This window comes from Pelodiscus sinensis, chromosome 1 (genome assembly GCF_049634645.1).
Source record: "Pelodiscus sinensis isolate JC-2024 chromosome 1, ASM4963464v1, whole genome shotgun sequence".
Classification (NCBI taxonomy): domain Eukaryota; kingdom Metazoa; phylum Chordata; order Testudines; family Trionychidae; genus Pelodiscus; species Pelodiscus sinensis.
In genome coordinates this window covers 90,654,619-90,676,947 of record NC_134711.1, presented here as the reverse complement: position 1 = coordinate 90,676,947, position 22,329 = coordinate 90,654,619, and the positions used below count along the sequence as shown (strand labels likewise).

General features: G+C 47.5%; 1 protein-coding gene across 6 annotated transcripts in view; it reads left to right on the top strand.

The window, feature by feature from the left end:
- CACNA1I (calcium voltage-gated channel subunit alpha1 I) overlaps nt 1-22,329 on the top strand; it is a 118,659-nt gene that overhangs the window by 82,156 nt on the left and 14,174 nt on the right. For 5 of the 6 annotated variants that reach the window (XM_075936472.1, XM_075936515.1, XM_025185137.2 and 2 more), the window contains 12 exons: nt 425-551; nt 1,576-1,701; nt 2,884-2,973; nt 4,116-4,308; nt 5,408-5,559; nt 8,334-8,443; nt 8,836-8,969; nt 9,843-9,913; nt 14,891-14,969; nt 16,765-16,886; nt 18,097-18,426; nt 19,589-19,735. In XM_075936472.1, coding sequence (XP_075792587.1) covers nt 425-551; nt 1,576-1,701; nt 2,884-2,973; nt 4,116-4,308; nt 5,408-5,559; nt 8,334-8,443; nt 8,836-8,969; nt 9,843-9,913; nt 14,891-14,969; nt 16,765-16,886; nt 18,097-18,426; nt 19,589-19,735 — 1,681 coding nt within the window. The remainder of the gene's footprint in view (nt 1-424; nt 552-1,575; nt 1,702-2,883; nt 2,974-4,115; nt 4,309-5,407; nt 5,560-8,333; nt 8,444-8,835; nt 8,970-9,842; nt 9,914-14,890; nt 14,970-16,764; nt 16,887-18,096; nt 18,427-19,588; nt 19,736-22,329) is intronic. The other variant, XM_025185133.2, reaches the window with a different exon arrangement.

Sequence of the window (22,329 nt, the reverse complement as noted above, 5' to 3'; positions counted from 1 at the left end):
GTATTAAAATATGCTTTATGGAGACAGGGCATTGGCCAAGATTCCCAGGTTAACCCTCTCCTTCCACACATACGCCTTAGCATCATGTTGGGCTATGCATCGGAAAAGGGTTGCAGGACCATCCTGCTAGAGACAAGACTGTTGTGTTGTATCCCCTCCCCAGGGATGTTTCTCTTTACTGTGCAGCGTCTCCTCCAGCCCCTAAGGTATGTCACTGCAGTATCCGCACTGGGGAACGCACCCATGTCCTGCTGTGAGGGACTCAAGCCCACAGTGTTCAGGCTCAGGGGACAGCCTGCTTTCCCCTGGATGACAGCTGCACCATGCTATCTGGAATGCCACTGTTGTCTGATTCTGAAAACACAGGGGAAGAAAGAACTCTGCCACCTCTCCGTGTCACCCCCTGACTCTCCCTCCCTTCCAGGGTCATCAGCCGTGCTCCTGGCCTGAAGCTGGTGGTGGAGACACTCATCTCATCCCTCAAGCCCATTGGGAACATTGTGCTCATTTGCTGTGCCTTCTTCATCATCTTTGGCATCCTGGGTGTGCAGGTAGGGTTGTTATTGTCTGTCAGGCACCCACAGCAAGCTCAGCACGGTACTGCCAGGCAGGGAGCGTATTGCAGGCACCATTAAGCAGACGGAGGTGTGTCAGGGGAGGGGGCATCGCAGGAAACCTTCCTGGACTTCTGCCCTGCTCTGTCCTCCTTTCTGTAGCTCTCATCAGAATGATCCCTGAGCCTTTGGCAGTAGTGGCAGGGGCGTGGGGCAGGGGGTCAGTGCTGTGGTTTGAGGTCTAGAGACTGATATTCAGATCCCAACCCTGGAGAAAGCCCCGGAGTGGGAAAGCAGCTGGACATGCTGCATGTCATGACTGTGAAGCACTGACAGAGCAGTGTCAGTTGGGGCAGAAGCGCAGGGGCCAGCGTGATACCTGACTCTAGTCATTCCTTTCTCTCCTCTTGTTCCAAGCGCTAAATTCACCCATTGTGCTGTGTGGGCTGGGGGGGGGGGGGGGGAGGAGAGGAAGAGGGAGGATAATCCTTCTTATTTTAGGCTTGTGCGGCAGAGGAGTGCAGCAGTGGGTGTTACTTCCAACTCAGAGAATGTGCTATAATTAGTCTGTATGGAGACTGCTCTGACGAGCCTGTACAAATGTGCAATCCAGTACCCTCCATATGGAAAAGGAGCCTTGGGCAGATGAACCACATCAGTGTCACTTTAGTTACAAGTACTGGAGAAGCAGGCGATATTTTTCTGGGTCTTTGCTCTCACAAGAGATCTTTTCCCCATCAGTACACTTAGCAGCCGTCTGAGGGAGTAGATGGCTCTGGGGGCCTGGGCCTGGGGTGTTTCACCTCTAGGTCCTTTGTTCCAGTCCATCCCCAGCAAGCCACTACATGGCTGCCTGAGCGGGATGACTTCCAGTCACTGCTGATCTGAGGCTAGATTATAATCAGTGATTGAAAGGCTCTCAGTCCCAATCCTCATCTGAGGATCCTCCCGTGGCTCTTTGTCCCCTGACACCGGGGACGTCTGAGTGAGACTCGCTGACCAAGATGCTTCCATCTTACAGCTTTTCAAGGGGAAGTTCTACCACTGCCTGGGTGTTGACATCCGTAACATCACCAACAGGTCTGACTGTGTGTCTGCCAATTACAAGTGGGTCCACCACAAGTACAACTTTGACAACCTTGGGCAGGTACGTGCAGGACCCTCCACGCCCCTGCCTCTCAGATGAACCTGGGCTGTGCTTGGCCCCTTTGGGTAGCTCCCGCCAAGGCCATGCTCACTCATTTCAAGGACAGTGTGGATCATATTCAGGGCCAGATGCAGCAGACAGTCATGTGAACATGGAGGGGAGCTGGTTAGACATGGCCAGGTTAAAGCAGAGTCACTCATGTAAAGTCTGCAGCTTCCATACTGAAGCGGCGGAAAAAGAGATGCAACTGGCCAAGCAACTCGCATAAGTGTAAGCTAAAGCCAAGGGGAGGAAGGGCTGCTTTTCCTTATACTCTCCTTGTAGTGCCTCTTCTTGCTAGCCCCTAACCTTCCCTCAACATGTAACACCCGGGTCCAGACTCATGCTTAGGGGTGACTCCTGCCTTCACTTGCACAGAGGCACCTTCCATGTTGTTGCATGTAAATGATTGAGCTCTTACAGCTTGACTCCCTGAGCAGGGTGTGAATCAAGGGTAACTCGCTGACATCACTGCAGTTAAAAAATAGTGAAAGGAGAATCAGGCCCAACTTCCACCCTTGTTTACCTCACCGGGGAGTTTGGCCACCGGTGTCTGCGGCATCTGCGTGTCTGCAGTCCCTTAGGCTCAACCAAGGAAATGGATTGGCAGACACGTCCCTTCTTCTCTGCAGCCTCCCTACCAGGCCTGTCAGTGAAGTGCTGCCTTGTAAGGCAAGGGGCCAGGCTGAGCTCTCTGGTTTCTCAGCAGGTCCATCCATGCATGCAAGCGGGGAGGCTTCCTCAAAGGCAGAGCTGGACGGTGGATGTTTTCTGATTGCGTTGGCCAGGTCTGCCAAGGCTTTCAAGATTTCGCCAAGTCTCTGTATTTTCACAGACAAGCAGCAGGCATGTCATGCTGGGGTTTTCTGTGTTTTAATTTGTCAACCTGAATTCACTCATCTCTGCGGAAGGGGGGAACATTTTACACTGCTGCTTCAACAGGACAAACTTGCATAATGGTCCCTCTCTGCGAAGGGCTCCCCTCCTTCTCCCATCTGTTCGTAATTATGCAGATGGCAGTGCTGGGTAGCCAATACCTTGAGTTTTAATGCTGTTTTGTGCCTAAGAACTTAAAATGTGAACTGTCCCCACCCTCACCACACACATACACTCTTTGTCTGACATCTTTCTGTTGTATTACAGGCCCTGATGTCCCTCTTCGTTCTGGCCTCCAAAGATGGTTGGGTCAATATTATGTATAATGGACTAGATGCTGTGGCTGTGGACCAGCAGGTATAGAGACTTCCTTCCAAACTGATCGTGCCATCTACACCTCCTTCAGGCAGGAAGGTGGAAGCATGCTGTATCAGCCAGCTGTTGGTACTTCCCCTCTACCCAATAGCATCTTCTAGCATTGCTCTGAGCCTCTCCCATCTGCGAGCTCCTTTTTGTTGTTACTAGTGGGTCTGGGCTGTGGTTCTTCACATGCAGGGAGGTGAGTTTGGAAGTGATCAGCAGGGTGGGCATTCATTCTAGTCCTTGCCTTTAGTCAGCTGGGGAAGTTGTGCAGGCCAGGTCCTGATATATCCTGTGATACCTTTGCAGCAGCAGTTGCCCAGGTCTTTCTGGACATGGTGCACCCACCTGATTTACAATTGGTTCCTCTAATTGCCTATAAGCCTGGATCCTCTGTCCCTGTAATTAAATTCCAAGGGTGTCCCCCCTTGAGGTCAATGCCAAAACTCACATTGACTTGAGTAATGCAGGATCAGGCCCCGACAAAGACTGCAGCATCAGAGGCCTGAATGAATATAAGGATACTACTCTTACCTTCTGTTCTCAACACGAGAAGTGTTGCTGGTCTTTTAAAATGCCCAGTGGTGAGAAACGGGGTTGAACTCAAGCCCTCTTTTCTCCTTGATCCTGACTGACACCTGCTTTCAGGCACCCCTCACCTTTCAGGGGTTCCCCCATTGCACCTGAGATGTGGAATTTACCCACCCTCAGCCCAACCCGCCTTTTCTCCAGGTATCTTTAGTGTCTGTCATATTCTCTGATGTTTTAATTGTCCATTTGACCTGTTGTTGTGATTGTATTGGAAATGTAGGTGCAACATCCTGAATGCTTTATTATTACTAGTATAGGCTTGTCCTTGACTTCTAGACACCTGGTCTATTTGTTGTGCCTACCTTCATTTTCATAATCCTTTCCCAGCCAGCCAGTTGCCATCTGCTGATCTCCCTCATTTTCAAAATCCTGCCCCTTCCAGCCAATCACAACCTCCTTCATTTTCATAATCCTACCTCTAACCCCCAATCAGCCAATCACAGCTCTTTTCTTTTCTTTTCTTTTCTTTTCTTTTCTTTTCTTTTCTTTTCTTTTCTTTTCTTTTCTTTTCTTTTCTTTTCTTTTCTTTTCTTTTCTTTTCTTTTCAGCCAGTGACCAACAACAACCCCTGGATGCTCCTTTACTTCATCTCGTTCCTCCTCATTGTCAGCTTCTTCGTACTCAACATGTTTGTGGGGGTGGTCGTAGAGAACTTCCACAAGTGCCGGCAGCACCAGGAGGCTGAGGAGGCGCGCCGGCGGGAGGAGAAGCGCCTGAGGCGCCTGGAGAAGAAGCGCAGGAGTAAGGCACAGCCTAAGTGTTTGGTTGGTTCGTAGGCCAAGGTTTTCTAAGAAAAACCTCCTCTTCTTTTATTTTTTGACTGATCAGTTGCTCTGTAACAGCCTGTATGTCAAAGCTCCCAGCACCACTCTCCTCTTGGTGGGACAATGCTGACATATGCACCACCTGACCCAACACCCCCCGCCAGCTCACCTTGAGTCAGACCCTGATGGCAACCTGTTTTCTTAAGCCCTTTCCCTTAGAAAACAACACCGTCAGTGCTTGTGTCTGCAAGTATTCTCATCCACAAGGAGCTGCCACCAGACACACACACTCCAGGTTTCAGGATTTAGACTCCCCTTTGACGAGCCCAGTGACACCAGCCAATGCTGTTGGGCAGATTCCTACAGTAATCCCTTCCCATTTAATGCAAAATGAGGCAGGGAAGAAGAGGAAGAAATCCACACTGTGTTCCTAGGCCTTTCTGTTCCTGTCTCAGTTTCACTCCTTGGGTTCTAAGGCTTCCTTGGAACCAAGAAGGGTCCCCACCTGTCTGTTTCCTGTGTTCTGTTGAGAGAAACATCACAGAATCACACTTGACCCTGGCAGTCACCCCTGCTACTTCCTCACCCTACCCTGGAGACCCTGTCTTATTATTCTCCTCCTCTCCAAGCCCATGGGCTTCCGGCTTCCCTCCCCTTCTTCAGTTTTTCCTCTCCCTTGTGCCATCTCTGGGTGTCTCCTGGAGCCATTTGCTCCTTTTTGTCCTTTGTGATCTTAATTTGTTGAGGCATGCAATGCTGACTTAGTGCCATTCATTGAAATGTAGGACTAACCGATTCTTTCTGTCGCTCCCAAATTCCCTCTCTGGTGTCTCCCTGGCTCCTCCTGCCTTTCACATTCTCTCTTCTTCACCATTTCTGTTTCCTTTCCCTACATTCTTTATTTTATGCTTCTCCTTATTCTATTCATTTCCTCTGCGTCTTCCTGCTCCATCCCTGTTCCTGTCTCTCCCTCCAACCTTCCCTGTCTTTCCCCCTTCCTAATTCTGTTTGTTTCTCTTCCCTCTCTCTTCTGTCTTCTCTTTCCCTCTCTCTCTCTTTCCCCACTCCCATTGAAGAGGCGCAGCGCTTGCCGTATTACGCCACCTACTGCTCTGTCCGCCTCCTCATCCATTCGGTCTGCACCAGCCACTACTTGGACATCTTCATCACCTTCATCATCTGCCTCAACGTCGTCACCATGTCCCTGGAGCACTACAACCAGCCAGTGGTGAGTGAGTTCAGGGGACCAAATCCTGCCCCTTCCTCTGTCCCTCCCTCTCTTTTCCCCATCTCATTTTCCATAACAAGAGACTTGGTACTTTCCCTTCCAAGCAGTCAATCACATGAGGGGTCACTAGGTTGTAAGTAAAACACTACAGCCATTAGAGATTTACTTGGAAGAGCAGCATCTCCCAGCATGCTTTGCAAGAGGGCATCAAATTGCAACCCAAAGAAAACCTCTATATAGTCTGTAACTTTTTCTAACCTCTGACTTCTTCTAACCTATCCTCTCTGCAACACCTCCTCCCCACTCCTTATCCTGACAGCCCTCCCCTGCTCGAAACACTAGCCAATGACTAAATGTGTAATTTCACCATGGCTGCTGGTGTTGTGACCCACCCTGATAGATGGCAGAGGAATGTCCCATGAAAACTGCTTTGCAAAGTTCTGCGAGCGTTAACTCGCAAGGTGATAAGAGAGAGTTAGTTCTCTCCACTGTATCGTAAATGATCCCAGTTTAGCTGCATGGTCACCTTCTCTTTGTAGTTTCCCTCGGGCCCCAGTAGGGGGTGGCATACTGCCTACAGGAGCTAATGCTTTGCATTGCTATATGGATCAGATTTCAGTTTCTCTGTAGCCACCCCCAAACCTGGAAGTGAGTTGGGAGTGCCACAGAGGCTGGCACGCCCAGTCCTTGGATAGCTGAAGAGAGCCCCTGCCCCAGTTACCTTCCCTCCAAAAGAGAAGCAGGATGGACAGACTCTGAAGAGAGTCCTGGCGTGTTTCTCTCAGAAGGAAGGAGGGTGATCACACCAGCAGCTCTTGAAGGTTGTGAAAGATCTGGGGGGAAAGGGGGAAATCTCAAAAATTTTGACAAGGTTACAGACATGTTAGGGGCAAAGGGGGGAAATGTGGTGCATGTATAGAAAAGGGGCTTTTTCCCCCTCTATTCAAAAGCACCACACTCACTGCTATGTCACTGCCCACAAGCATGCCGCCCTTTGTAGACTGATGACACATTTAATTTCATAGCAGGAGCTGGTTGTATTAGAAGTGACCCAGGCTGTGACTTGTCTTTCGTTGCCCAGATTCACTGCCAGGCTTTCCCTCTAAGCCCAGCTTATCTTTCTTGATGACTTTTGAATTTGGTTCCTGTTTATCTTGTGTTCCTGAACGGCCTCCCTCGCTCCCATGGTGTTCCCTATAGCTCCTGTTTTGTTCTGCAAAAATGACCGTCCCTTATCCCGTCTCCCCCACACATCACACCCTTGATCTTGGGCAAGTCAATTAACTTCCCCATGCCTCAGCTTCCTCAGCTATGCAATAGGGGTAAACATACCCATTTCCTCACAGGCATATGGTACAGTCTCACTGATCAGTTCTTGCAAAGGGCTTTTAGTTTTCCAGGTAAAAGGTGCTGTAGAAGTGCTGCATACAATTAATAGAAACTCTCCGGTGGCAGTGGCATCAATTTAGATATTTTTTGGGAGGAGGATTCATTCCAGCCTCCTACCCCTCGCCCCTCCTGCTCTCGCCCCCTGCAGAGATCCCAGCTCTCCTTCCGCCAAGGAGCCTCTCTTCTCTGTACAAATTTGACCCTTTGGGTCAAATTTCAGTGGTGTTGTGACCATGCAGCCAGAGTGACATTCAGCTGCTTCAGCAGTCACCATACAGATTGAGGCTATGTCTAGACTGCAGGCTTCTTTCGGAAGAAGCTTTTCCAGAAGAGATCTTCTGTAGAAACTTCTTCCGAAAGAGACCGTCCACACTGCCAAAGTGCATTGAAAAAGCCATCTGCTCTTTCGAAAGAGAGCGTCCACACTGAATGGATGCTCTCTCGCATGTAAGCTGTGATTGCTATGGGCGGAATGGCCACCAGGGCACCATGCTTTTTCTTCTTTCCTCTTCTTGCGAAAGAACTCCCTCTTCCCTGTCCACACACGCCTTTTTCCAAAAGAGCTCTTCCTCGTAGAAAAAGGTTTACCAATGTCAGAAAAACCCCTCTGTTCTTTCCATTTTCTTTTGAAAGAACATGATTGCAGTGTGGACATAATTGACGGGTTTTTTTTGGAAAAACAGCTGTTTTTCTGAAAAAAAAACCTCTGTAGTGTAGACATACCCTCAGTATGGAACCATTGCTTAAAAGTCATCTGGCGCTGGCCTGGGGAACTTTAAGTAAGTCTAAAAACTTGGGAAGTAGTAGTCACCCCCACAGCCCACCCTAGCTTGTGCCACTGTTTGCTGGAGAATGGGGACCTTGCAGGGAGAACTAGTGCTGCAGAACAGAGGGCAGAAGCTTGCTAAACCCTTCCCCAATTCCCAGCCAGAGTCATGGGGTTTCCCCTTACTGAAAATGGCACACATTCAGCAACAGGTCGTTTCTCAGAAGCACTCTCCCTGCTGGACGCATTCTCTGTAGGTGAATGAAGCCATGTATAGGGTAACACCTGGGAGATGTCCCATGAACTTGATGCTGCTGATGTCCAAGGTGCACCTCTGCCCTTTCCCCGGCCTGCCCATTCTCTTGAGCTGTGGCTGGACAGAACAGCAGGTCCCTGCAGAACCACTTGGCATGGGAATGCAGTGTGATGTCCGCTGCCCTTGGTAAGTCTGCCTCAGCATTCAGGTAGTTGCAGTCCAGGATTTGGCAGCCCCCTCTTGCCTCCACTCCTTGTGAATTCCTGATCAGTCAAGCAGGCTGGAACTTAGGGACTTCACAAACACATCTGTAATTATTGCCTCTCACTCCCCACCTCTCTCAACCTCTCTTTCCATCCACAGTCTCTTGAGACTGCCCTGAAGTACTGCAACTACATGTTCACCACAGTCTTTGTGCTGGAGGCGGTTCTGAAGCTGGTGGCATTTGGACTGCGGCGATTCTTCAAAGACAGGTGAGCACCCGGGCATGCTGGTCATTTGGTGAGGTGGTGACATTTGGTGGGAGTGGGGGGGCTCTGTATCTGCAATGGAATCCCATTGGGACCTCAACTTTTTGCTTGCTCAGGGTAAAAGGGGTCTTACTAGATTCACCTTACACACACTGGAGTGATAACTGGTTAATAAGTGCTATCGAGTGCTTCCTCTTGTAGGAATCTGCTGATTGGTCCAGGAAACAGAGTAGATGGGAGCAGAATAAAGGACCCTGCTCTAGCTATTGCAGCAAGGCCTCTGATTCATTGACTCGGGGGATTTTATTTTACTTTGTTGCGTTTGAAATGTAAAGAGTTCACATTCTCCTGTCAGTCAAACAGAAAAGCTCCATTCGTCCTTCTTTTAATTTAAGGTGGAACCAGCTGGACCTGGCCATTGTGCTTCTGTCTGTCATGGGCATCACGCTGGAGGAGATTGAAATCAATGCAGCTCTCCCCATTAACCCCACTATCATCCGCATCATGAGGGTGCTGCGCATTGCTCGGGGTGAGCGAGACAATGGAGGGAGAAGTGGGGCACAGACACCCAATGCACTGGGTGCTGTGTGTGTTGCCATTTCACCAATTGGCTTTTCATATCTGGAATCTCGGAGGGCTATGGAAACTCAGGGCTTGTCTACACAAGCAGTTATTCGTTTATTCCTGATTAACTCTGTGTGTAGACTCTCTTGTTCTGGAATAAAAGTGCAGTGTTCTGAATGATCTTAGTTCAATTTGGCCCTCAACTTGACATTTAGATGCACCTTTGTCCTGGAAAGCAGTCGTGACTTTCGCTTTGTGAGAGGGACCAAAATGATTGGCAGAATTTTGGAAAAAACAATTCTTCCTTCTTTTGTTTTGACAATGCAAATATCATTGGAATTTTTGCAGAAAAGGCTAAGAGCCTATATGGTTTGCACTGTGGAGGACAGATGTACAGGGATCAGGGCAAATGAATACTTGCCAAGCCTCATTTGCAAACAACAGGAAGAGGAGAGAATGAATGAAGAGAGTGTAGGAGAGTATGGAAGAGGAGTAGAAGAGATTGGTGAAGTGGAGTGTTGGGAAAAGGCAGGCCAGTGTGCAGGATGTGAGGGGGTAAGATGGAAGGCACCAGCATGGGAATGGGATGAGAGAGAAGGGGTCATTAGTATGCAGAGGGATGGGTTGGACTAGAAAGGCCCATGTAGGAGGCGGTGGGGGTGGAAGGAAAATGCCCAGTTGTAGAAGGAGTGAGAGGTTGGTGGAACTGTTTTGCTAAGGAGGAGAGCAGCAGTACACCCACAATGGGTGGTGCTTCCAGGTGCCTAGGCATATTGGCAGGTTTCTCTCCTCTAAGTCCCAACACTGAGTAGCAATGTTGTTTGGATTCTGTTGCCAGTGCTGAAGCTGCTGAAGATGGCTACAGGGATGCGGGCGTTACTGGACACCGTTGTGCAAGCTCTGCCACAGGTAAAAGAAACCAACTCCTACAAAGATTCACTTTTGGAATCCCTCTGCTGGTGAGTTCATTTCCCTGGGCATGCCTAGAATCAGAGATGGTATCTGCTGAGGTCTTTGAGTTAGTGTCATGATGTGCCCAGGGATCATGTTCATGTCAACCACGTGGCTATAGCCATTTTTTTCTGGACTCGTCTGCTCACGACTTTATCGCCTGGTGGCTTTACTGCATAAACCCATGCTCCATCTGGTGAGAGCTGCTTCCCAGCTTTATTTCTAGCTGCCAGCTCCTGCTTGCTCTTGGTGACCCGTCACTTTCCTCACACTCATTGGCCATAAGAATGGAGAGTGAGTGGTGGCCATTTTAGGGAGAAAGCAGCCATTCAAGTACCTCATTTTTGTCCCTCTCATTCTTTCCCACGTGTGCTCCCCTTTCCACTGTTCTCTTCTAGGCTGTGCCCATTTCCCTTCTGCCACAGCTTACTTGCTTGCTTTCCATTCACCCTCTTCTCCTTGGTTTGTGAATGATTTTCAGCCTCTCGTCCCAAGCTGTGACACGACCTGTTGTAGCTTATGGAGCAGGCAGCTAAATGCCTCATGAAAGGCAGCTAGATGGAAGGATTTCACAAGCTGTGAGTGGCAGCTGTTTTGGAATGAGTTATTCATGTGCTGCCTCGTCCAGGCATCAAGCCTACTGAAAGAAGTCTCCATGATGGATGAGCAGCCAGAGAGACAGTTCTCCTCTCTTTTGGGTCCTCCAGAGAGACATTTTAAGAAAGGAATAATGGCACCAAGTAGCTCTATTGATCATTCCCTCTGGCAGGCCCACAACAGTTATATGATATCGAAATGCACAGGCATTTGTCAGCTGACTTATCAGGTAATATGCCAGGGTATGTGAATGAGGCCAGGCTGAACATCAATCTGGGGACAGCACAAGCAGTTACATAAGGAACTTAATTCTGATATCTGTGTTACTAAACCGTGTCCATTAGAATTAAAGGGAATCAACTGACACAAGATTGAGATGGAAACACAGTGTCCAGTCTTCACTGAATTCTGTGTAAACGAACTTTGGTGACTGTTATTGGCAGGTCATTGATGTAAAAGCTGAGCAGGATTAAAGAAAGCACAGAGCCTTGGGGTAACCTGTCGTTTCTCTGTCGTTTCCAAGCACTCCTCTTCTCCCCAGTATGGACTCTGAACTATCTCTCATGGAGGAACAGTTTAATGACACCTGTGACCTGGGGTAACAGGACCCATAACACGTTCATGAGCAGGCCAGCGTGCCGTGCTATAACATATGCCACAAGGTACTGCAATAGACAACATCTGTTGCAGTACCCCGGCCTAGACTTTTCACAGGCTTGATGCCACCTTAAACCTGGACTTGGTTAAGTTAGCTTTCTGCTGTAGGACTTGGCATCTCCAGCCAAGCATCCTAAAACCCATCTCCAGTTTGTTCCATCTTCATTATGTGAACACAGCCTAAGAACTGAATGTTTATCTGAATAGTCAGAAGGTGAACCATGACATAGAACCGATCTACCTAGGTGAGAGCTTAGACTGCACGCTGAGTTACCATGCCCATCTTAGGAAGACGACAGCTAAGTTAAAACATGCAACAATCTTCTTAGCAAACTAGCAGGTTCATCAATGGGATGCTCATGCCCCAACTTTGCAGATGTCAGCTCTAGCCACCTCATATTCAGTGGTGGAGAACTGCACGCCAGTATGGAGTTGATCTTCATACACCTAACTGGGGGATACATAGCTACATGCCCCCATGCGCCTCATCTCTGGCATCTTGTGTCCAACTCCACTCCCATAGCTCTCAATTCTGAGCGATATTGCTCCTCCTGATTTCAGATGAGAGATTGCCACTGGCAAGCTACTGGAGAAAGTACACAAACCAACTCGAGACTGCTACTGCACATTCCGGACCAGGCAAGGTCTCTGTGCAGCTAACCAGTATTGCTACTGGGGCCTTCGAGAGAGCCTTTTGTGCAATTGCAGCACAACACAGACGATGATACATGTTGTCGATGAGTGCCCACTGACTAGGTTCAGCAGGGGTCTAAAAGAAAAACATCATGCCACTGAAGATGCCATTGCTTGGCTAGACAACTATGCACATGCTAAATAAAATACTGAATTCTGGGCTTCTATTTATCTGACCTCCTATTTATTGTTATTTATTTATCACAGTAGCAGAGAGGGGCCTCACCTGAGACAGGATGCTAGAACAGAATCACAGAGTTGTATGGCTGCAAAGGCCCTCAAGAGGTCATCTGTCCAGTCCTATGTGGTACGGCAGGACCATAGAAACCTAGAGCATTCCTGACGGGTGTTTGTCCAACCTATTCTTAAAACCTTCTTATGATGGAGATTCTGCACCCTTCGTCTGTAACCCGTTCAAGTTCTTAACTACCCTCACAGTTAGTAAGTTTTTCCTGTCAGTGAACCTAAATTTCCTTCTTGTAGATTAAGCTGATTGCTACTCCTGCCTTCAGAGGACATGGAGAATATCTAGTCACTGAACTCTTTATAACAGCCCTTAACATATTTAAAGACTGTTATAAGGTTCCTCCTCAATTTTCTTTTCTCAAGAGTTAGCATGTCCTGTTTTTTTAACATTTCCCCACAGGTAATTTTTTTCTAAACCTTTTATCATTTTTGTAATTTATGCTAAGTAAGAGACAGCCCCTGCCTCAAAGATTTTGTAGTCTAAATAGACAAAGTCAATTCTATTTTCTCCATTTTACAGATGGTAAAACTGAGGCATGGAGACGCAGTATGTTGCTTAAGGTTACCTAGGAATTCTGGGGCACAGCTGAATACTGAACCCAGATCTTCTGAATCCCAAGGCAGTACCTTAGTCTCAAGGTCATCATTTTCCCATGCTTGATAAACCCTGAGTTTTTCACATTATTTCATTAAAGAACCTCATAGCTAAGCAAGAATCCCCCTTCTCTGTTGGTTCTTAATATCTGCCCCCTGAACACACACAAACAACTATTCAAAGAAGTGCCCCCCTCTTATAAAGATTACTGGGTCAAGAAATTTCCATTAGGGAAGGAAGGAGTCTATAATAAGGACCTTCCTATCTGATAGCCGGTGGTTCTGCACCAGGAAAAGGCTAACTTCATTCAATAAAGATACATTCCAGAGGCATTAAAAATAATTCCACAATCAAAATTATGTTAAATATGCCCTTAATGCAAACCTATAACCCCTATGTTTCACATTTAAATGGTTGATTTTTGGTCTCCACACTAGGACCTGGTCTATACTAGACTGGGAAGATAGCTTAAGGTACGCAACTCCAGCTATGCAAAATGCATAGCTGGAGTCAGCTTATCTTAAGCCGAGTTGTGGCGGTGTCCACACGGCATGAAGCCGACAGGAGCAAATGCTCCCGTTGGCTTCCTTTACTCCTTGCAGAAGGAGGAATACTGGACAGAGCTGCCTTTGGCATTTGATTTAGTGGGTCTATAGTAGACCCACTAAATCAAACGCTAGAAGATTGACCTCTGGAGCATCAATCTTTTTGTAAGTAGAGATGTGTCCTAAATCTTCTGGGGACAATTGAATTCTCCATAATACTATTTTCTCCAAGATTTTTTAACATTGGATGAAGAAGTGTTTTAAACAATCTCTCCTTTCTTCTTCTCGTCTAGATTTTTCCCTTTATACTAGAGCAGAGAGTCATCAGTGATTTTGACTTGCTAATGGCATAGAAGGCTTCTCTGGTTGTCATGTTTGAATCCCCTGCCTGTCTTTGTTATTCTGCAACCATTTTGAAAAGTAAATAGAGATGTGATTTTTTTAAAATCCCTTTTGGAAATGTATCCCTGAGCATCTTAACTTTTTTCAGTTCCCTGTGGCTAATTCCATCCGCCCTGCCCCCCATCAGTGCATACACATGGGCACACACATGCTTGTCTATGCACACACCATGTGCTGAAATCATCTCACACAAAATCTGCTTTTCAAATTCGCAAGAGTAACCAGATTGGAGTTCTTCCCCTTCATCAGCACCTTGCAAAGCTCTGCTGACAGACCTGGTGTCCGCTGCTTCCCCTTTCTGCTGCTGCCCAGTCTGCCTTCTGCACACCTGTCCTGTTCCTTACACTCTGCACTGCAGACAAGGGAGCAAGGAATATGAGGGACAAGCAGGGATCCTGGGGAGGGGTGGTGCTCTCCCCTGTTACTGCTGGTACAGCTCCCATGGTGCACTAGGCAGCGCCTCTATGGGAAACCCTGCAAAGTGCTAATAGCTGGGGGCATAGAAACTGGGCTCTCTCCCACAGGCTGCCTGTGCCTTCCATTCTAAGTACCTCAAACACAGGCCTAGTTCCCTACTTGAGTCCCTGAAATCTCTCTTCTCCCTTGTTCCCCTCCCACCACACAAATCTGAGGGTACTGATTCATTCCCTTCTGCCCCCCACCATGTACCCCATGATAACCCTGCTCTCACCCACTTCTGCCCCCACATTTGACTAGCACCTTGACTTGCAATGCACCAGGCAGTAGCACTGAGGGGGTGCTGGGAAGGTGGGGAGAAGGGCTTTCAGATAAAATTTTGGTCTCAACTCATATGTATCACATGTGCTAGGCTTTACCACTCCATGTACGCAAAATATGATTTTCTTCATCTCTCTGGGCTTGAAGTCCAAGGGGTGGGAGGAACTGGATGCCCACATTGTGACTGGCGATAGGAGCTGTGGCAGCTGTGAATGGCTGTGAGCCTTATGATGTTCGGATAGCAAGGCACAGGGAGATGAGGTTGCTGTGAGCATGACTGATGGCTTCACGATTCATTTCCTGGGTCCTGCTTGACTGTGGACATGGAATTCCTAAAGGTTCTATAATGGAAATATTGCCTGGTGTTCCATTGCTGTTGCTTCGAGTGGTGCTAGCTGGCTTGTGAGTCAGTCTTTCCTGGCTTGGCTTGCATTAGACTGATATGGTTCCATTTGGTTTCAGGTAGGGAACCTTGGACTGCTCTTCATGCTCCTCTTTTTCATCTATGCTGCTCTAGGAGTGGAGCTCTTTGGGAAGCTGGGTAAGTTTCAAGCATGTTGTGCTCTCAGGTGAGCCACAGAATAAAATAAAATCAAATAAAAAGGCAGTTCCTTATTGCAGCAGGCCCAGCTCTGATGTAATGAAAGGAGTGGGTATTCCAATGACCTTTATTCTCTTCTCTGGGTATTTGATGTGACAGGAATTTCTGCCTTTCTAGAGCACTTGTCTCCGAATGCGAGAGGTGGATGGCTTTCTCTCATTCTTCAATCTTTGCTTTCCATGCACTGCCTCAGCAAATCAGCACCCACCTGTCCCAATGTCAGCCAAAAGGCTACACCAGGCATGTCATACTGGCCTTTGGAGGGCCTCATGCTGTCCGATCGAAATTTTTTGCGGCCCGCCAGAACATTTTTATGAAAGAATGAAATGCAGCCTGCTGGCCGCTCAGAGCACGTGTCCAAGTGCCTGCTCGCAGCCGGCCGGGCCACTCCACGCCGCAGCAACTGCTCACGGCCAGCCAGGCTGCTCTGCGCACGTGCTCACGGCTGGCTGGGCGCTCTGCGGTAGGTGCTGCAGCAGGTGCTCACAGCTGGCCGGTCTGCTCAGCGCACGTGCTCATGACCAGCTGGGCGCTCTGTGCTAGGCGCTCCAGCAGGCGCTCACAGCTGGCTGCTGTGCTCACGCCGCCCCAGCGCCTCAGGCAGCAACGTCAACTCCGAGACCCAGCTATTAGGTTGGGGGGGGGGGGGCTGGGAGAGCCTGGCTCTGGGTAAGGAGGAAGGCATTAGGCTGGGGGGGCTGGCTCTGGGGGTGGCGGGAGGCTGAGGGGGACCGGGAATGCCTGGCTCCGGGGCAAGAGAGAGGCATTAGGTTAGCGGGGGCTGGGAGTGCCTGGCTCTGGGGGAGAGGGGAAACATTGGGGCGGGGCTTGGCTCTGGGAGAGTGGAGGGGATATTTTGTTAATATTTTGGTTTTTATTTGTTTATTTCCAAATAAAAATCACAACATGTATATTAATTTTATATAAATAAATGTCAATTTTCTGGCAATTGCATGAATAATTATATCTTTATGCAAAATCTCAAACTTACAAAGTATCTGAAATTTCCACAGAAGCCTGTTCTATTTGATTAACCATGGTCTATACTTGTTCTTATTTCAACAAAATAAGTTATGTATCATATACAAAATTTAAAAGTACCTTAAATTTATATTTAAATTAAAAAATATGTAAAATTAATTTTAAAATTATCTAATATTAGCAAATAACAATTTTACACATCAAATTATTGTAATAATATAAAATTATACCTAAAAGCCAGGTGTCTGGTGTGGTTTTTTTTTTGCTCGACAAACCATCTGGGAACCCCAGGTGGCCCCGAAAGCTATCCATTTTCATTTGTGCGGCCCTTGGTAGGCTTCAAATTTGACGTGCCTGGGCTACTGGGATGACTCAGGGGGAGTTCATGCACTCCCTTGGTCCATGTTGACATGTACCAATGGGCAAAACTTTCAGCCAAGTCCATAAAGAGGGACAGGAAATCTCCTTTCACACCAAGAGGATTAGGCCCTTGATCAAGTGACTACTGCTGGATGTTCTGGGGGTAGCCTTTTGCCACTCTTCCACTGTAGTGCAAGTAGATTTTAACTCTCCACCAGTATGGACCCCCAAGCCCGACCCCCCGACAAAAAATGTTTTGTGACTAGAGCCCTGCATGGATATACATTTATAGCTATGGGTGCAGTGGTCACAGGGAATCTTACCCTGAGTCCCTTGCACACTGTGAGAGCTAGAAATGTGTCCACTGCACCATTATAAATCCTTTCTTTTGCAGTATGCAATGATGAGAACCCCTGTGAGGGCATGAGCCGCCATGCCACCTTTGAGAACTTTGGGATGGCCTTTCTCACGCTCTTCCAGGTCTCCACTGGCGACAACTGGAATGGAATCATGAAGGTAATGCGGGCCTCAGAGGAAGAAATGGCTCTGTTCTAGTGAAGGAAATAGTCTACGCTGGAGTAGGAAGGATCAGTGCTGCTGGGAACTGCCCTGGGCAACCATGTTTTGGTGTCAGCGCCACAGTCAGAGGCGTAGCGCTAGAGCCAGGGATCACAGACAGAGTCAGTAGTTGGAGCCCAAGGTCAGAACTGGGTTACTCGGAGTGAAGCTAAGTAGGGGCAGGGTTGGGTCCAAGGCGGAAGCTTTTGCAGTCAGGGGCAAAAACTGAAAGCAGCTGGTGTTGGTGGGCTTAAGAGCTGGTCTCTTGACTCTTCCAGTCAATCGCAATCTACTACTGTTCAACTGCATTTATTGGGGGACCTAGAGACTAGTTCTGTTGCAGGCCCTGCTTTCTGACAGGAACTGTTTTCACAGGAGCTAGATGATGGGGAAATGTAGATGTTGATTTGCCAGATCAGATCAGATTTATCTCCTGCCGTACTAAATCAGACCATAGGCCAATCTAATCTTGTTAGGCAGCTGCCTGAGAGAAGTGTAATCTCTCTCCTCAAGGAGCAGGACAACAGTGCGGCCATGTTGAAATAGGGGTGCATTTGGTATGACATACACCTGGAGCTGCAGGGGGCATGGTTTGTGATTTAGCAACCTCAGGGAGATAAGTTTTCTCTCCCATATTCAAATCATATTGCTCCAAATTAAATAGTTCACAAGGATTCAAGGGGTGGGAGTGGACAATTCTTCAGACATTGGTGGTGGCTTTGGGAGATGAAAGGGATTGGGCACTTAGTTGCAGTGATTCTTGCTCACACTTGTGGGATTAAAAGGACTATATTTGGGGGTCTGGAAGGACTTTTCTTTGTAGAGAAGAGATCACCTGGGTGCTGAAATAATTTGTTCAGTGGAAGTGCTGAGAGCCATTGAATCAAACTAGAAACCCTGTATATAATGGACACCACTTCAAACCAGGGGGTGTGGCAGCACCCCTAGTTCCAGCCCCTATGAGGACACCACTTCCTGTAAGTGCAAGGGACAGTGGGCATCACAGATCCCACATGCTCAGACAGCACAAAGTATTGGAGGGCTTTAGTCCTGCCTGGCATTGGAGTCTGTGTTTTTTGCCTGAGGGAGCAGACACATTCAAATTCTTACACTAGTCCTTCCCTCATTTTTTCCCACTGCTGCCTCTGACACCTGCTCTTTCCTCAAGGATACGCTGCGTGATTGCACCCATGATGACCGGAGTTGCCTCAGCAACCTGCAGTTCATCTCGCCACTCTACTTTGTCAGCTTCGTGCTCACCGCCCAGTTTGTCCTCATCAATGTGGTGGTGGCTGTGCTCATGAAACACCTTGATGACAGCAACAAGGAGGCACAGGAGGATGCGGAAATGGATGCCGAGATTGAACTCGAGATGGCACATGGGCTCTGTCCCCGCACTGGGGGCTCCCCGAGCTCAGGACAGGGAGGAGGAGGTGGAGGAGGTGGGAGAGTGGACCCTGAAGGACGTCTGTGCATGAGGTGTTACTCTCCAGCACAGGTGGGTGAAGATTCATGCTTACCAGCAAGACTGCAACTAGCTGGAGTGAGGAGAAGGAGGGCAATCTACATGATTTAGAGCTTAGTAATGGGATAGAGGCTGGTGACTGGTTTGCATTCAGGTCAAGCGTGGGTGAATTGGGTTGTTCCAGTGCATAGTTGGAGTTGTGTGGGGCCAGGACTGGAATAGCAAGAGGTGCAGGGGCTATTGCAGAACAGATTGGTGGTGCGTTGGGAGATGTGTGCAGGAAGTTCAGGATTACGATAGCAGGGGTTCTGTAGGTCAAGGTTAAGGTGCCTTAAAAGAGTATTTTGTGTGGGGAGCTGAGGATCAGAATAGCAGGAGATGGTGCAGTATAGGAGTGAGATGCATTGGCAGAGCTGGAAGGGAAGTTTTCACAGTGCCTGTCTGCACTGGCAACTAGTGATGTTAGTCCCTCCATTTTACATGAACACGAAGGCCTGGCCTAACTATAAAGCTAAGGCAACCCAGTTCCATCGCTCAAGGATATGAAAAATCCCCATCGCTGAGCAATGTAACTATTCTGACATAACCCCCTTATACAATGCTAGGCTGATGGAAGAATTCTTCCATTGACCAAGCTACTGCCCCTCAAGAAGGTGGGTTACCTACGCCAATGGGAAAACCCCTCGTGTCAACACAAGTAGTGTCTACACCAGTGGGTTTTCAACCTTTTTTCAACTGTGGACCCCTAACATTTTTCAAATGGAAGCAAGGACCCCTTTGGAAATCATAGATATAGTCTGTAGACCCCTGAAGGTCCGTGGAGCACAGGTTGAAAATCATTGTTCTATGGTAATGACAGTCAGACCCCTCAGACATAGTATGCAGATTCCAGGGGTCTGCAGACCACAGGTTGACATCCACTGGTCTATGCTGAAGTGCTGCAGTGGCACATCTGTAGTGTTTCAAGTGTAGACAAGCCGCAAGTACTGGATTCTGCCACCATCACTCACCTTAAGTGACATCTTGCTTCATGACCAGCCTCACTGACTTCGGTGGGGTTTCTCACAGAGTAAAGTGCTACTCCATCCATCTAAGAGTGGCAGAATCTGGCCCTACATTTGCACAACACAATAAAGCAAAAAACTCTGGGTTCTTCAAATAATTTCTCCCATCCTCACCCTTTCTTGTCCCCTAGGAGAACTTATGGCTGGACAGTGTCTCTTTAATTATTAAGGACTCTTTCGACGGGGAGTTAATGATCATCGATAACCTATCGGGCTCCGTCTTCCATCATTACTCCTCGCCGGCCATGTGCGAGAAGTGTAACCATGACAAGCAAGAGGTAACCTGCGTGCGAGGATGGGGAGGGACACCCCCCCCCCCCAAAACACAGACACACATGCTCATACCCTGGAGGTTTCCCTGTGAAGAGTTCAATAGATTGTCCTTTGTTTGTTACTCCAGTGAAGCTCTGATATTAGCCTGTTGTCCTAAGTAATGGAAGGCATGTATGTACTGGTAGAAAGCAGGAAGGAAAGGTAGATGTACCAGAAAGGCAAGAGAGAAAGAACTAGAGGTGGAGATATTGCAGAGACACACTAGCCTCTTCAGTTGTATTCAGTTTTTCACTTGGGCTGTGTCCAGACACAGGGGTTTTTTCGAAAAAAGTAGCCTTTTTTCGAAAAAACTTCACCTGCATCTAGACTGCAGCCGCATTCTTTCGAAATTAAATCGAAAGAACACGGCTTTTCTTTCGACGGCAGTAAACCTCATTTCACGAGGAGGAACGCCTTTTTTCGAAAATGCTCTTTCGAAAAAAGGCGTTCTTGAAAGCAAACAGGGCTTTTTAGAAAGAGAGCATCCAGACTCACTTGCTGCTTTCTTTCGAAAAAGCGGCTTGCTTTTTTGAAAGTTCCACATGCAGTCTAGATGCTCTCTTTCGAAAGAGCCTTGCAGTCTAGACATAGCCTTAAAGAAGAGATTTGTTTGTGTGAAGGACAGAGTGTATCTTCTCCAAATTTTCTGCATGCAAGGCCCAATTGTCAGAGCACTTACACTTGTGCTTAACTTTAAGCATGTGGTTTCTGAACTTCCCACTGATGTCAGTGGGAGTTCAGCATGTGGTTAAATGCCTTGAATAATTGAGACCATAATCTGGGAGGAAAGATTGGATTTTCAAGTAAACCTGTTAATTAGTTTGAGTTAAACTTTATTAAAAATTGTCCGATTAAGGAAGCGTTTGAGTCTGGGTTTTTGTTTTGTTTTTTGTTTGTTTGTCTGTTTTTGAGGGGATCTTTCTAGCTGAAAATGGCTTTTTGCTAAGGATGGGAATTTCAGAATCACATAAAGGACTTACGAGCTCAAGTCCCATGAACTTTCCATGAGACTTGTGTTCCTAAATCAACTATACTTGAAAATCCCTCTCTAAAGCTTTGGAATTTCTATTAAAACTCATTGAAAACTTAGGAACAGGCTACATTAAAAGGAGTTGGGTTGTAATTAAGGAACATTTTTCATGATTGTTGCATCTTACTGTTATGATTATTAGTCTCAGAGGGGAGTCATGTTAGTCTGTAGCTTTGAAAAAACAACAGGTAGTCCTGTAGCACCTTAGAGATGAAGAAGTGGGTGTTGCCCATGAAAGCTCATGATACTGTGCTATAAATGTATTTTTGTTATTCTCTAAGGTGCTACAAGACTATTTGTTGTTATAATTATGGTTTGAGTTTTGTCACTAGCTCAGGTTATTCTTATATATTGTCAATGTGACATCAATGTGATGTCAATCAATTATCACCGTTCCCTGTCTGGTTAATTTGCATGCTACAGTTTTATTGGTTGAAATGAGTTAGCAATGTCAGTGTGTCAAGAGTTCTCCTTGGTAGATTACTCTGTCCTCTGATTGGCTCCATGCACACACCCAAAATTACTTGTTGCTTTTGAAAATCTTGGCCATAATTTTCAGCATCCTGCTTGGTGAGGCAGGTAGCAGCAGAATTTTCCCACCCTCTTATCCTGGAAGGAAGGCAGCAAAATCACCACATTGCCAGCAAGGGCCAGATTAGCAGGGTTTCACAACCGTAAGATGTACTTGTGGTGCACCTTCCCATGCTAGCAAAAAATTTTAGAATCCAAGTCAAGGGAAAGGGAATAGTAATAAGGCTGAAAAGAAAGATGAAGAATCATGGACTTTCATGAGCATCATTACCATGTATATGCTGCTGTATGCAGCTGAATTATGTGTAGGTGAGAACCACAGGTAGCCTTGAGCACATTCGTTAACCCTAGAGACATCCTCTGGATCCCCAGGTCTCCCCACCTACCTCAGTTCAGCACACCTACAAAGCTTCTACACTCAGCAGACTTTCTCTGGGCCCACTTCGGTCCTTCTTTGAGTCATCTTCCCCCTGCTTTCCAGCTCCACCAAGTTCCACACCCTGAGTCCAACTTCTGGTGCCAGATATTCTTCCCTGCAGACTTTCTGAAGTCTGTAGGACCTACTGTGGACACTAGTCGATTCCATATTGAGTTGATGGTTCCTGCAGACCTGTTATGGTCTGCAGCAGATTCTGGGCACTTCAGAATATCCACAGTGTGCAAAGCTGCGAGAAGGAGCAGGAATCAAGCTTTGGCACATGGGAAAGCAGGGAAGGCTGGTGAATAGTGGGAAGCTGATTTAGGGTATGTCTATACTAGCTCGTTAGTTCGAGCTAGGTAGGCAAATGAGGGCAAGCGGAGTTGCAAATGAAGCCAGGGATTTAAATATCCCGGGCTTCATTTGCATGTTCCCGGGCGCCGCCATTTTTAAATCCCCCTTAGTCAGAACTCCGTGCCCGCAGCTACACGTGGCATGGAGTAGGTAGTTCAAATTAGAGATCCTAATTCGAACTACTGTTACTCCTTGTGGAACGAGGAACGAGGAGTAACGGTAGTTCA